Source organism: Herpailurus yagouaroundi, unplaced genomic scaffold (assembly GCF_014898765.1).
Source record: "Herpailurus yagouaroundi ecotype Mexico unplaced genomic scaffold, PumYag 100, whole genome shotgun sequence".
Taxonomy (NCBI): domain Eukaryota; kingdom Metazoa; phylum Chordata; class Mammalia; order Carnivora; family Felidae; genus Herpailurus; species Herpailurus yagouaroundi.
The window spans coordinates 40,908,737-40,923,452 of NW_024412391.1; the positions used below are offsets into that span (position 1 = coordinate 40,908,737).

The 14,716-nt window shown below is 55.4% G+C and overlaps 1 protein-coding gene across 3 annotated transcripts in view; it reads left to right on the forward strand.

The window, feature by feature from the left end:
• The window catches only part of CRHR2 (corticotropin releasing hormone receptor 2), a 52,628-nt gene that overhangs the window by 34,648 nt on the left and 3,264 nt on the right, over positions 1-14,716 (forward strand). For all 3 annotated transcript variants that reach the window (XM_040472330.1, XM_040472332.1, XM_040472331.1), the window contains 7 exons: positions 1,721-1,806; positions 3,464-3,573; positions 3,935-4,052; positions 6,156-6,309; positions 6,827-6,887; positions 8,398-8,470; positions 14,617-14,702. In XM_040472330.1, coding sequence (XP_040328264.1) covers positions 1,721-1,806; positions 3,464-3,573; positions 3,935-4,052; positions 6,156-6,309; positions 6,827-6,887; positions 8,398-8,470; positions 14,617-14,702 — 688 coding nt within the window. The remainder of the gene's footprint in view (positions 1-1,720; positions 1,807-3,463; positions 3,574-3,934; positions 4,053-6,155; positions 6,310-6,826; positions 6,888-8,397; positions 8,471-14,616; positions 14,703-14,716) is intronic.

Sequence of the window (14,716 nt, forward strand, 5' to 3'; positions counted from 1 at the left end):
CCTGCCCAAGGCAGCCTCTAGCTGACAGGCCCGGGAGGCAGGAACAGGCCGGTAAGGGTACGACCCTGAATTTGAAAACCTGAATTTGAAAACTCCGGGAGCTCTGAGCACCAAATTAAAAAACAATTAAGCTAGTAGAATCTCCCCCATTGTTTCTGCTCCTTAGCAAGTGCTCCCTCAATAATTCCATTGCTTTTAACTGTCAGCTCAACAGAAGTGGGTTTTTTTTAAGTACCTTAATTATTTTAGAACTCACTGCTTCCAAAAACAACCCAAGTTTCCCCCTCCAACTCTGTGACTGTGCTCTGTGACCTATTTATTTTAATTAGCTTTATGTCATATATCTAACATCAACCCAAAAGAAAAATCTACAAACAACTGCCCATTAGCCAGAGAGCAGAAAACCCTAGTACATGTCACTCCCAAACAATGGATCGTTCAGGATTCCTAACGAAGTGGGGGAGGTCAGATACACTCTAATGATGCAAAGCAGAGGCTGGCAAAGGGCTTTGGCGTTCTCAGGTGGGAGGGTTCCTTCTGGGTGGTAGTTGAGGGTGGGCTCCCTGGAGGAGGTGGCTTAAGAGCTAGGACTGACGGTCAAGTTAGGATTTCAAGGAAAGTAAGTCTGAGCATTCTCTGGCCTTCCTACATTCCCCGCTGACGAAACCTGCACTCGTACATCTCAGACATCGGTGCTCTGAAATGTCTTTTCACGTATCACGTTCCAGTTTTAATAGGGAGGCCGGTTGTCAGACACTGGGAGATCTCACATGGGGGGTGCTCTCCCAGGCAGTGGCAGCTCAAGTCTGGCAACACAGTCCTCTTTCCCCAAACGTGCCTCATTCCCATGTACCCCTGCTCAGCAGCCTAGGGGTTAAGAACAGGCAACCCGAAGCTAGACCTTCTGCATTTGAAGCCTGGCTCTACCTCTTCTCATTTTTATATCCTTGACAAGTAGGTTAATCTCTTTGTGCCTCAGTTTCCTCCTCTGTAAAATGGGTTTATATTACTCATGGGGTTGCTGGGAGGACTGAATGGACAATACACAAAGCGGTTAAAAGAGGTTCTGGTCTGTGGTAAACGCCTATGTGAATAGTAGCTGTTATTCATTCATTCATTCACTCATTCATTTTAGAGAGAGAAGAGAGCACAGCGGGGGAAAGGGGGAGAGAGAGACAGACTTCCAAGCAGGCTCCACAGTGTCAGCGCAGAACCCAGTGTGGGGCTCGATCTCACGAACCATAAGACCATAATCCTGAGCCAAAATCAAGAGTCAGACACGTGCCAGACTGAGCCACCCAGGTGCCCCAGAGTTACGAAAACAGAAGTGCTGGTACTGGTGGGGAAGGTACAGATCTCATAAGTATAAAATGAGAGAAGAATGGAAATTATGTGGTGTGCTGAAAGCAGCGAATCTTCAGCCACAACCCAGGGCTCACAGTCAGGTTCCGTTTCGAATACAATTGAAGAAAGTATACACAATGCTAGTCACAGATTGTGTCAGAAACGGGTTTTATCATACCTTTTAGCTGCCACGTGTGGGCAGCCTTTTGCACAACCTTCACATAAATGACTTTCACGTGAACTTTTAGACAGGCGTTGTGTTTCCTGGCTTAGAGAGGCTGAGAAGTATGGCCCTCATCCTGTGGGCCCCAGGGAGCCAGGGAGTGTTCTTGAGGAGAGGAGGGACCTGCCCCTTGGTGGTTGGCATCTTTTGTAGGGAACGCCTACAGAGAGTGCTTGGAGAATGGGACGTGGGCTTCACGGATCAACTACTCACAGTGCGAGCCCATTTTGGATGACAAGGTGAGTGGCTCCCACCAGCCCCAACCCCGGTCCTTGTATAAGCATCAGGACTCAGGCTGAGCATAGAGGATCCCAAGGGTGACAGAATCGGTCCTTGTGCAATCCAACCACACCTTTTTGCTCTTGCTTCTCCTGCCCCCATGTCCTGTCCCCTGCTCAGTGACACTATAGTAGAGAAGGGGGACAGGGACCCCCACCTTTGGGAGAGCTCCGGCTAGCAGAAGACACAACCAAGATGGCACGTGACACAAGAAAGGAATGACGGTGTGATCAGTGTCCCAACATCTAACAGGCTGTGTGACTTCCTTCCTCCCCTGGGCTTCAGTCTCCCCATCTGTCATTCTTTAAAAAAAAATTTTTTTTTAATGTTTATTTATTTTTGAGAGAGAGAGAACAGGGAAGGGGCAGAGAGAGAGGGAGACACAGAATCCTAAGCAGGCTCCAGGCTCTGAGCTGTCAGCGCACAGCCCATGCGGGGCTCGAACTCACGAACCGCGAGATCGTGACCTGAGCCGAAGTCAGATGCTTAGCCAACTGAGCCTCCCAGGCGCCCCAACCCATCTGGCATTCTGATTCTATGACTCCGCAGGGAGATAAGCACAGTCCCCAGAAGGGTGAGCCCCATGAGAAGCTGGGTCCTGCTCAGACCTCACCAGCCCCCTTGCTCAGGAACCAGACCCCCTGCCGCTTCCGGTGCCAGCCTCCTCTCCTTTGAAGCTACGCCTCCCTCCTGACCCAAAATGATACGTGCCCCCTTCATCTCCCTCTTCCTTCACCCATTACAGCCCCCAGTGAGGCTGGAACTTGCCCCCCCAAAGAAGTTCCAAGTTCCGAGGAAAAACATTTATCTACCCTGAGAAAGTGATTCTACAAAATGCGAGCCAAAGGGGGTCTGCAGTGGGGCCACAGGAATGGCTAGTGGGACAGGTCATAAAGGCAAGAAGGAGGTTCCTGCCAGACCTCTGTCCTCCCCTCCCCACCTCACGGCCCCTCTGAGCAGCGGCAGACCACAGTGGGCACAGGGTGGGGGACAGCCTGCCCTGGCAGGAAGGAGTATTTTACCACTGTTTCTGTTTACAATTGCCGGCACATGGGGATCAGTACAAGGAGACTGGCTTCTGTTTGGTTTTGATATTGTTCTTAACTTCTCTACAGACGTTGCACCCCCTCCCTGCTACATCCGGGACAGACTGATCCCAAGGCTTCCCCCAGACTTCCCAGGGCTTGCTGCTTCTGGGGCAGGAGGGCATTTTGGCCCACTGTACAGATGTCAAAACCGAGGCCCAGAGATAGAAATCAACTCACAGTCACACAGCCAGCAAGGGTCTGAGCTGAGGTGAAACACAGGTGTGGCAACTCCGAGTCCAGAGTTAAAGAGACCGTAAAATCTAGGGAGCCACACCCAGGGCATATCTCAGAATGCCTTGTGTCCAAGCCTGCCCCCAGATTGCATGTCGGGAGGCCTGATTACAGCCGTTTATACCAAAAGCCTCATGGCCAACAGGCGTGAGCCCTGGGAGCCAGGTGTGAGGATGACACTTGAAGCCACTTCTGCCTCCAAGGTCAGGACACGCAGGGTGGCCATAGCTAGAGTGCCCAGCCAAACCTTCATGCGCCCCGTGCCTCCGTCTGCCTGTGTACGTGTCTGTCTGTCCAGCAAAGGAAGTACGACATACACTACCACGTCGCCCTCGTTGTCAACTACCTGGGCCACTGCGTCTCTGTGGCAGCCCTGGTGGCCGCTTTCCTGCTTTTCCTGGCTCTGCGGTGAGTCCATCCCTACCCGCGGCCGCTTCTCCCTGCCCCTCCCCCCACAGCACCCCCTTCACCCCTCCCAGACATTCTCGCCTCCACTCTGAGGGCCCTGAAGCCAGTGGACAGGAGTGCGGGGGAGGTGCCAGGCCACCAACCTGTGGCAGGCCTGCAGGATGCAAAAGGGGAACTGAGCGACCCAGCCATGGCCGCCACAGGCGGGAACGTGGCTCCTGGTGCAGACCTGCCTTCACCCCTGGTGGAGTCTCTACCTGGCCTTGGGAGGCGCCATTCCTGCTGGTCCCTGACCCCGGACAGAGCCCATCTCCGCCGACTCCCCGTCCCCGGGCTGACCCCTGACCTGGGCCTCCCACAGGAGTATCCGCTGTCTGCGGAACGTGATTCACTGGAATCTCATCACCACCTTTATCCTGCGAAATATCATGTGGTTCCTGCTGCAGCTCATCGACCACGAAGTGCATGAGAGCAACGAGGTCACTGGGCTGAGGCTTGGGGGGGGGGGGGGGGGTCCGGGCTCTGGCGGCACCCTCTCGGGCCCAGTCCTCAGGTGTAGGCCTGGCCTGAGCTCACCTCTGCCCCAGTCGTTATCCCTCCAGAGCTGGGGCCAGTCAGGGCTGGGTAGGGGTGGGGGCAGGGAGGCACTGCCAGGCCCGGGTCTTGGAAGCAGCACTAAACTCACACGAGACTGGCTGATCCTGTCCCACTCCCCATCTTCTGAATTCAGGACCTCCCAAAGACCCCTCAGAGAAGAAGAGGCTGGAAGTCGGCTCTGTTGAGCTTTATGTCGCTTAATTCCAATGAGACGCCTGTAGGGATTATTTTCCCCATGACACAGACATGGAAACTGAGGCTCAGGGAGGTTATATGAGTCTTTTTTTAAAATGTTTATTTATTTTTGAGAGAGAGAGAGCCGGGGAGGGGCAGAGAGAGAGGGAGACACAGAATCCGAAGCAGGCTCCAGGCTCTGAGCTGTCAGCCCAGAGCCCGACGCGGGGCTCGAACTCACGGACCGTGAGATCATGACCTGAGCCGAAGTCGGCCGCTTAACCGACTGAGCCACCCAGGCGCCCCAGGTTATGTGAGTCTTTACTGATGCCTCTACATCTGAGCCAGCAGGGTCTTGATCAGGCCACCCATGTGTTTGCTATGCGCCCCTGGATTTGCGTCAACTGCCACTGTACTATGTATGTCCAGGCCACTGAGACTAATGAGGCCAAGCACAGAGTTCTGTGGCACACCATCAGAGACTTCTCAATACATTTTCTTTGGACAGCGGGCCTGTGCCGACATGCGGCCTGGCTTGACCCTTATCTTGGCCCCACATTAAGCCCTGCCTCAGTGCTAACTGAGTTAAACCCCATTTTGGGTATGCTGCAGCCCGATGTTAGTTTGAGCTCATAAACTGTCGCTTAACTTGGAGAAAAAGCAAGGCTGGGAGGAGGGGATCTTTAGCTTTCCCCCTCGGCAGGACTTTTTGAGAAGAGGAGACAGACAACCACATGGGGCCCAAGATCAGGGCTGGGACCATGGGAGAAAACTGCAGAGGCAGAGACCAGAGCAGCACAGGCCCGTCTGACAGCTGTCAGAGCCAGCCAGAGAGGGTATGCGCTGTCCACGGGGAGGTGGGGGCAGAGAACTTGGGCTCCTCTGACCACCATTCCCTTATCTCAGCCTCAGCTCTGAGTATGCCTGGGGGACGAAGCCTGGGGAAAGGTGGCCAGGGAGGTTCTGCTGAGTAGAGGTCTGGCCTGGAGGCCTGAGGCCTGGCCGTGGCTTGCTGTGGCCCCGGACAGCCTTTCTGTCTGTCTGCATGCCCACCTTCAGTCTGCAGGGTATCAGGAAAGTAGCCCTGCTCAAAGGGACAAGGACCAATCCCCTTCCCTCTGCTGGGAAGGCAGATGGCAACGTAACCTTCATTTCTTGGTGCCTGCCTTAGCCACTCTCATCTTCTTCAACTGCCCTGTAAGATGGCATTATTATTTTCTCCATGTCCCACTGAGGCTCAGAGGGATGTGTCGACTCGCCCAGCTTTGGTGAAGTCTCCCTCCGTAGCCAGCAGTGATCATACTAAGCCCAGAATCTTCCCAAACGGGAGATTCTACAGAACCCCTCCATAGCTACAGCTCCCCTTCATGAACCCCGTTCTGTTATTTACATAACAACTTTCTTTTCATTGACCCCCCCCCTCCTTTTTTCCTACATGCAATTTCATATTGAGTGGACACCAGTCTGACTTGCTGTGGATTGAAGGTGACTCTCAGAAAAATGACCACGGAAACACCACAGTGTTGTTCAGTTCCAGCCCCTGCCTGCAGAAAGCTCAGAGCCAGGCTCCCTCTTTCTCTGTTAAAAAGGGAGATTAGAAAGTGCTAGGGAGACGCCGAAGAAGGAACCAGGGCAGACCGGCGCCTTAACTGGTTCCAAAACCATGAAAGAGAAATGGCGGCGGCTGAAGCTTCCCAGAGCGAGATTGGAGGGTATTTAACACCATGTCCACTAGACAACTCAGACGGGCGCCCGTGGCGCACTTGGGCCCCGGCCCCAGGCGGCCCCTGACCGCCGCCTGCCCCGTGCAGGTCTGGTGCCGCTGCATTACCACCATCTTCAACTACTTCGTGGTGACCAACTTCTTCTGGATGTTCGTGGAGGGCTGCTACCTGCACACGGCCATTGTCATGACCTACTCCACCGAGCGCCTGCGCAAGTGGCTCTTCCTCTTCATCGGATGGTGTGAGGTTCCCGGGGAGGCCGCAGGGCCTGGTGGGGAGGGGGCACTGCTGACAAGGTCACCTCCCTTCATCTTGGGTCCAAGGACAGGTCCACAGCCCTGCCTGCTGTCCCCAGGACAGTCTGAGGATGCACACTCCCTTCCATTGCTGGTGAGGAAGGAGCAAATTGTCCCTCCAAAAGAACATTTTACAAGTAGCCCTCCTCTCTCTGCCTGGAAAGGCCAATCCAAGGACCTTTGTCTCTCGCCGGGAAAGAGAAGCCAGCCAGCATCACTTCTCTATCCAACAATCTCAGAAAACTGTGCCATCCCCTCATCTGTCTGACCTGTTTAGCAGGGGGATGCTGAGAGGGGGGAAGGGTGCGGTCAGGGTCTAGGGCAGACCCCTCCTGGGACCATGGATGGCCATGCGCTTGGCGATTGGTTCCAGGCCCCTTGTGGTCCCCTCACCCTGTGTTCTACAGGAGGGTCCTTGTCCGTCTGTCTGTCCGCTGTAGCCTGTGTGTGTCCTTCTTTCAGGCATCCCCTGCCCCATCATCATCGCCTGGGCCATTGGCAAACTCTACTATGAAAATGAACAGTAAGTAGGACTGACCTGTCACAGGGGTCCACGGGGTGTTAGAAAAGGTCAGCCAAGGGCTCCAGCCAAGCCATGGGGCAGGAAATGAAGTCCTTCCAGGACAGATTTATTTTCCCATTGTCTTAAAAATTGAAAAAAAAAAAAAAAAAATCCCTGGCACCCAGGGGTACTCATGTGGTAGATGCCAAGTCAACTCTGTTGATCTGAGTTAGGAGTCATAGCTCCTTTAAGTGCCCTAACGCTTGACCCCCTTTGGTAAGGCCTTTGGCCTTTGGTAAGGCCTCCCCCTCGGAGTGGCAGGTCTGGCCAAGGGTATATACAGGAGGCTTTCAGCCTAGAGTACATCCAAGGCTGTGTCACTGAGCCTTTTTCACAGACCCCTGGACCAGGGCAGTGGATGCTTGTTTTATTCAGGCCTCCCAGTCTCTGCCGAGGGTACATTGTCCCATCTTGGGACCCTCCCTGCACCAGAGATGCTGATATAGAAGCCACACCCAGATGATGGCAGTTCTAGCCACGTGTCAGCCAAGAAGTGGCTGGGAAGTTGGGTACCTCCAGCTGAAAATAGAGGGGACAGGGTAATGTCAGTCTCTGGATAAAAATCTCCAAGGGGTCTCCGAGGCGAGAGAAAGCAGATGGGATTTGGGAGCAAGGGGCAGAGTTGGGTGGGCTCCGAGAGCTCAACATCGGGAAGAGCTCCCGATGATAAAAACTACCCAAGAGTAAGAAGGCCGCCTTGTAAGGTAGTGAGGTTCCTGTCCAAGGAGGTGTTGAAGCAAAGATCAGAAACCTCAGTGCTGGCAGGTACCGGGGCAGATTCCTGTCTAAGGCCGTGTGCACTGGGTGACCTCTAAGGTTTCCGAGGACACAGCCAGAATTGCCCAAAGTTCACGTGGACCTTCCTGAGGTGCAGCAGGAGTTGTTGACAGAGCCAGACTGTGTCCCGGGCCCACCCTTCCCCTGGACTCGAGCTTCTCCACCCGCCGGCATCCCCAGAGAGAATAACCAAGCCTCTGGGAGCAGTGGGCTCCTCTCACTGGATGAATGAGGCTCAGCTCAGAGAAAGGCCAGAGTTCAGGCCCGGAGACTGCTCCCGCCTCTACATCTGTTGCTTTGTGCAGCCCAGTACCTGGCACGTGGGGCGGCAGGTTCCAGGCGATGCAGAAACAGGTGGTACAGGGTGGTTGGGCCCTGGGCCAGCAAGGCGGGGACTGGCTGTCCCATCACTCACGAGCCTCCTGCATGGCCCGCCCTGGGCCCAGCAGTGTGGAATGAGGAGGGGAGGGAGGAGGAGGAGGAGACCCAGGTCTCCAGCTGGGGAGACCAGGCCCTCCATGGAAGGTAAAGGGCAGCCCGGGGGTGAGCCAAGAGGGTCCCACGGTTTTGGGGAAGGCACAGCCCTAGAGACTGGGTCTCAGGAAGGGTCAAGCCGGAGAACCCTGGGCCCAGGTCTACTGTGGTGCCCAGACTACCGCTCAGCAGGCCACTCACAGCCACCCCGTCTTTGCAGGTGCTGGTTTGGCAAGGAGCCTGGTGACCTGGTGGACTATATCTACCAAGGCCCCATCATCCTCGTGCTCCTGGTAGGTCCTCAGTGGGGACTGGGATGGGGAGGGCACCAGGAGGACAGCAGAGGACCTACCCAGCAGGGATGCTGGGGAAGACATGGCCTGGAATGGCCCCTGCACACACTCCGTACTCACCAGCCCACTTCCCGGCAACCCCCTCCCGCTATCCCTTCTCCAGCTTCATGCCCTGGCGCAGTCCCGTCACCTCTGGCCCTTGGGTTCTCTCTCTGGGCAGAGAATGGTTCTGACCGGCAGATTTCTAGCGCCTCCCATATGTGACATCCCCTTGCCAGGTCCTGAGACAGCCAGGTGAGGGGGCAGCTGGTGGCAAGAGAAGGGGGTGTGGACTTCTGTTCAGCTCAGACCAACATCCTCCTCAGCCCCCAGCGCCCCCCTCCGGGGCCCAGCCCACCGCCCCCAGCCTGGAGCAGTGGTACCAGAATGAAGCGTAATGAGCAATTGTTCCTTGTCCAGCTCCCCGCCCTTTGCCAAATGTATTCACATCTAGGGTATAATTGCGCCACGTCTTTAATCCATAACGAGCTTTAATTAAGGTAGAGTTTAAGTAGAGGCTGCGTTCTGCAAAAGCGAACCCACTATATATCACACATTTTAAAAAAGAGACATGCAAAAAAGCCCCATAAGAAATTGGCATTTACGTAAGACTTATTTCAGGCTTGGTAATTTCGGGCTCCTGTATGCACCAGCTTCCTTAAAGGGCCACCCGCTCCTTGTGGGATACAATCTCCATCCTCCTCTTGTACACAGCAGGTGCCTAACGGGGGTTCTTTGGTCTACCTTGGAGACAATGAGTGTTTATCTCTTTCATTTCCTGACTCTCCTCCTTTTTGTGACTTCTTCTGGGATTCATATGACCCCCATCTTTGGAGTGTCCTTGATGTATATGCACTAGAGATGACTAGGGAGGTTTCTACCCACTGCCTGAAATTCCACCATCAGAAATTCCACCTCATTTCAAAGGCAGAAGTAGTGAGTGTCCTTGGAGTCCCAGCTGCAATGAGTCACTCATCCCTACCCCCGGTGTGAACGGAAACCCCTTGAGACCCGTCCCCTCCCAGCCAGCTGCTGAGAGCCCATCGTGGAGGGACAGGGCTTTTTGTGAATCTGGGATCCTGCCAAGGAAGGCTGGCCTGGGGGGCGGGGGGGGGGGAGGGGGGAGGGGGATGGTCAGCAAGAGTGGGGAGGGACTCCCGGCTGCAAGGATGTTGGGCAGCAGTAAGGAAATGGAAAAGGGGAGAAAGGCACGGAGGGCTCCGTGCCAGCCCCCACTCCTCACCTGTTGTTCCACGCCTTTTTCTCTGCTGCCCTCACCTCTCGGTCCAAGAGCCCTTTGCTTCTCCCTTTGGGCCTAGCACACGGCCAGCCATCACACGTAAAAGGCTTCCAGGTTCCAGACTGAGCCTGTCCAGAAGCCCCGTCTTCATTACTTCCAAATCTCACATCGTCACTGCCTGGAAACGGGAATTATGATGCCCATTTTACAGATGAAGGAACTGAGATGAAACTGCCTGCTGAGCTGAGACTCGGGGCCGGTCACCCACCACCTGCCTGTCCTCTGCATTGGATACATGCTCAGTGCTCTGCCCTCCCCCAATGGTTCACAGCTGCATTCCTGCTGCTGAAAGACATGAACGAGCTTATTTCTGGGTTCCGGGAAGTGAATTGGCTGTTTCAGTTTGTAGGAGGCTGTTGTCATGGGAAAGGCATGTGGCACTTCTTGGGTTCCGCTCTGGACCGGGCCCAAGGCTCAGCGCTCTCCATGAGTATTTTAACCTGTGCCGACCTTCTCAGACAGACTCTGTGGTATCCCTTTTGGACGGGTGAGGAAGCAGAAGCTAGGGAGGTTAATTAAGCAACTTGCCCAGGGCCACACGAATGCCAGTTGAACAGCCAGAATTAGCGCCATGTGACAAGATCGTGTGCCAGGCGTTCAAGTGAGAGGTGGTCCAAGGAAGTACAGCGAGGGAGGGGGAGTGGAAGACAAGGAAGGAAGGAAACCAACAAAGGGTGAGGTGACGAGCTGGCTTCCATGGAGGCAACCACGCAGAAAAGTCTCAGAACTGCTCCCCGTGGAAGGTTTGGAAGCTAGGTTACGTATCTACACATTTCATGCCCCATCAGTGGAGGTTGCTCTGTGGACAGGAGACCCCCATATTTCCAGGTCCCCTGCTTTGAGGCTGAACTAGCTCCCCCCCCCCCCCGGAGGAAGCCTGAGGCCGAGAAACGTCCCCTGCAGCTGCTGGTGAACGCAGGTCCCCGGAACCCCGCATGCCTACAGGGTGTGCCACATCGGGTCTGACTAAAGTCTCCTCGCTCGGTGCTCCCCCCAGCAATGTCCTAGCAGCCCCTGTTCCAAATAGAAATTCCAGGCCCCTCACCCACCACTGGGAATGTCTGGGGCAGGGGGCCAGATCTGCATTTGGACCAATGGCCCCAAGTACCTTTGATGCGTACACTCTAGTTGGAGAACCACAGTGTCCGGGGCCCTGCCAAGCAGGGATGTGTGTTGTCCAGTTCTCTACGGCCCAGCCAGGACCCCGCGCATCATAGGATTCAGGACGTAGGCCTTTAAGGCTTCACCTGCCTAGAAAATGCCAACAGGAGGAGAAAACAGAGGCATCCAGTGAGGACCAGGCCCCCAGGGGCCGTGAAACAGACTGGTCTCCAGGTTTTGAGGGCACCCCCAATTTCATCTTGACAAGTTACCAGGCTCCAGGGATGCACAGGGCTCAGGCAGGCTGGCCGTGTTTAACTGCCCGGGTGCATGTGCAGTACAGGAGGCTGAGAACCGTGGAGCGGTGAGAGGAGGAACCTCGCAGCACCCCAGTAAACCCACTGGATACCCGAACTGGAGGGAGCAGAGGACATCCCCAAGGCTGGGAACCGTGTCTGAAGGCAGGAGGCAGAAATGTCATCCCCTTTCCTTCTCCCTCCCTCCCTGCCTGCCACTGCAGGTGTGACAGTGAAGTTGGAGGAGGGTCTCCCATGAGCACCAGGAGTCAGCAAGCACTCTCCCCCTCGCAGGGGTGGAGAGGGCCCATGGGACTCATGCGCTGGAGGTTAAGAGCCAGTGAGCTGCGTCTGTTCATCGTCTCTGCCTTGGTGGGAGGCGATACGCTCTGTGGCATCCTGAACAAGCATTGGCGGCAGCCGCCTGGGATTTGCGGGGTGACCCCGAGGGAGCTCTTTGCTCGGAGCCTCAGTTTCTTACCTGTAACACGAGAATGCCAGTCCCTGCTTCATGGGGTCACCGTGAGGACCAGCGGCCCGGGACACAGGGGCACTGCCCAGCCCCTGGAGCCACAGGTTTGGATCCTGTGCTGACGGGCCATGCGGTGCTATCCTGAGCTCTGATCACCCCTCCCCGGCCATGTGCTGAGGGCCTTCACTCTAGTTCCTTCCGTCTGGCCCAGATGGAGCCCTGCAGGAGCAGCAGCATGATGTGGGAGTGAGGAGAAGGATGCAGAGGCCAGCTGCCTCAGTTCGAATCCTGACACCAATGCCTTCTACGTCTGTGGCAGGGGCAAGTGATGTAGCCTATCTGAGCCTCAGTTTGTCCATCTGTAAAATAGGAATAATGATCACAGCTGCTGCTTGAGGAGTAGCTGTGTAGTGCTTAAAACAAAACCTGGAATGGTGTGAGTCCTGGGCCACATTAGGGAACACCGAACCTCCCGTGTCGGTCCTGGTAGCAACCGTAATGTCCAGACCCCCAGCTTGGGCCTGACACCCACCACCTGCCAGAGCTCTGATCAGCCTGGGGCATTCTTCCTGTAGCGCCTCATAAGGACCTAACGTGCCAGTGGGAACCCAAGCTGCCGGCATCAGAGCTTCCGGACACACGGGGCAGGAGGATGCGAGGCTGGACTTCTCTGGGGGAGTTTTTCCACAGGGTCTGGCCTTGCCCTCTCATCCTGCACCCTCTCCCCTCAACATTCCCAGAGCCTATGCCACACAGGCTGCCCTGGGAACATCCCAGGCCGGGAGGGCCCTGCAGCTGCTGTTGTAGAAGGAGGTAGATAGATTCTACTGTCTGGACTCACTGCAGTGGCCCCAGCCGGCCTATCTCCCCCACCCCAAGGCTTTCTCCCCTGGCCCTTTCTCTGCTTGGGACACAATCCCCCACCTTCCTTCAGTGCCATTTCTCTAGGCCTTTCTGACCCCTTAGGAAAGACGCATGTCCCCCCTCCCTCCAGACCACAAGACTTCTGGGAGCAGGGGCCTGACACATAGCAAGTCAGTTAGATGAATGAATGAATGAATGAATGAAGAGACTAGGCTGGTCAAGGCTATGGGACAGTAAGCAGTGCTCACTGAAGAGCTGGGATTTGGGGCAGGGTTGGGAGGCCAGGAAGGGAAAGCTCCATGTGGGCTGGATGGTGAGAGACTCCCTGGAGGAGGAGGAAGGTGCCTGTGAGAGGGTGAGGTAGAGAAGGTGTGGTGGAGGGGGAGGCTGGGAACCACGCTCACAAGGGAAGAGTGACTTCCGGGCTGCACAGACCCAGGCTGTGATGCGGCAGGGGCAGCATCACTAACTGCCTGCCTCACGGAGTAGAGAGGATAAGGCCTTATCTCCCAGATCCTCCACACTAGACCCTGTTCCTGCCTTTGCCTCAGCACATGGGACAGGACCCTGCAGCCTGCAGGTGCTCTGCAACTCACTGACAGAATGGATGGGTGTGTGGGTGGATGGACGGGTGAGTTGATAAACTGATGAATGGATTGTTGAGTAGATACTTGGATGGATGATGGATGGATAATTGAATGAATTGGTAGCGGGTTGATAGATGATGGGTAAATGGATATAATGCAGGGAATGTGGCAGAAATGAAAATATATTGCCTCTACTCTCAGAGAAGTGAGAAAGAATCAGAAAAGGTCAAGTATTTTGTATCACTTGTATGAGAAAATTAGGATTGACCTATGTGTTATGGTGCTCTGGTGATCCAAGGAAATATACCAGAAACGCAGGGGCTAGAAATGAGACGAGCCTGAAGAAGAAACAGAGCGCAGCGGGCCGCTGGCTGAAGGCATCCCTCCCACCCCACACCCTGGCCATGCCGCCATGGGCACGAGAGCTGTGGTTGATCATGTCTGCCGTATAGCCCAACTCCCAGCCTGGTATATACCCAGAACTTAGGAGGGCTTAAGAAGCGACAGATTCTCAGGACAGAGACACGGGAGGAATTTGTGTGTATGCGTGTGCACACATATGTACTCGTGTGTGTGCATCTGCATGAGCCAGCAGACACCCTCTGACTCATGTGCACTTTCTCGGGAGAGATTCCCAAGAAAGGGAGTCTCACTTTCCTGTCTGCTCACACTTGGAGATGGATAGAGAGAAACACTGGCATTGCCCACGCCCCCAGATACACGCTCACACATGAACACACACTCTCTGAGGCCAACACACACAGGCACGGAGAACAGACCCACCGGAAGGTTCGACCCGCCCCAGACCAGTCGCACAGACGAGCTGACACAGATGGACGGGACGCTTGCGGCCCACGGTGACCGTACACGGCGTGAGGATGACTCAGGAGGCCCCACGGGCAGGTCCCAGGAAGAGGCTGCGTGCGCGGGCTCTGATGCTGAGGAAGAGGCTCAGGATGAAGATAAATGAGGTCCTTCCAGGAGCCTGGGATTCAGCCCAGCAGATCGTTCATCTCCGTGGCCTCAGATGTGTCTGTGACGGTTCTAGAGTTTTCCTGGATGCAGGGGATGGATGGGGAGAGATTAGTCACTCCTGGCCAGGTCTGCTCCAAGGGTCGAAGGGCCTCAGGGGAACCCTCAATCAACAAGGCAGGGGCAGGGGCTTGGGGACTCTCTGAGGAGCTGCGGCTCAGGAGAAGTGGCCTTTGTGCCCTTGTTCACTGCTTTCTAAGGCTGCTTTTCCTCTTGGCTCTGGCGGTGGAGAAGCAGACTCTGGAGCCCTCGGGTGACAAGGAATTGAGCAAAGTGCCTGCCTGTCCTGGTGTGGGAGAAACAGAGGCCTCAGGCCCCCAGGCAGGGGCTGGGGTGACCGGTAGGATGGATGTGTGCATGGGGCATGCGTCTCGGTGGGCTCCAGGCGTCAGTGGCTGCCTGTCGGTTCTTTCCCCACCTCATGGGCCTTCCTTTTTCCCTGCCTCCCCCTCCAGATCAACTTTGTATTTCTCTTCAACATCGTCAGGATCCTAATGACGAAATTGCGAGCATCCACCACATCGGAAACAATCCAGTACCGGTGAGCGTGGGCGC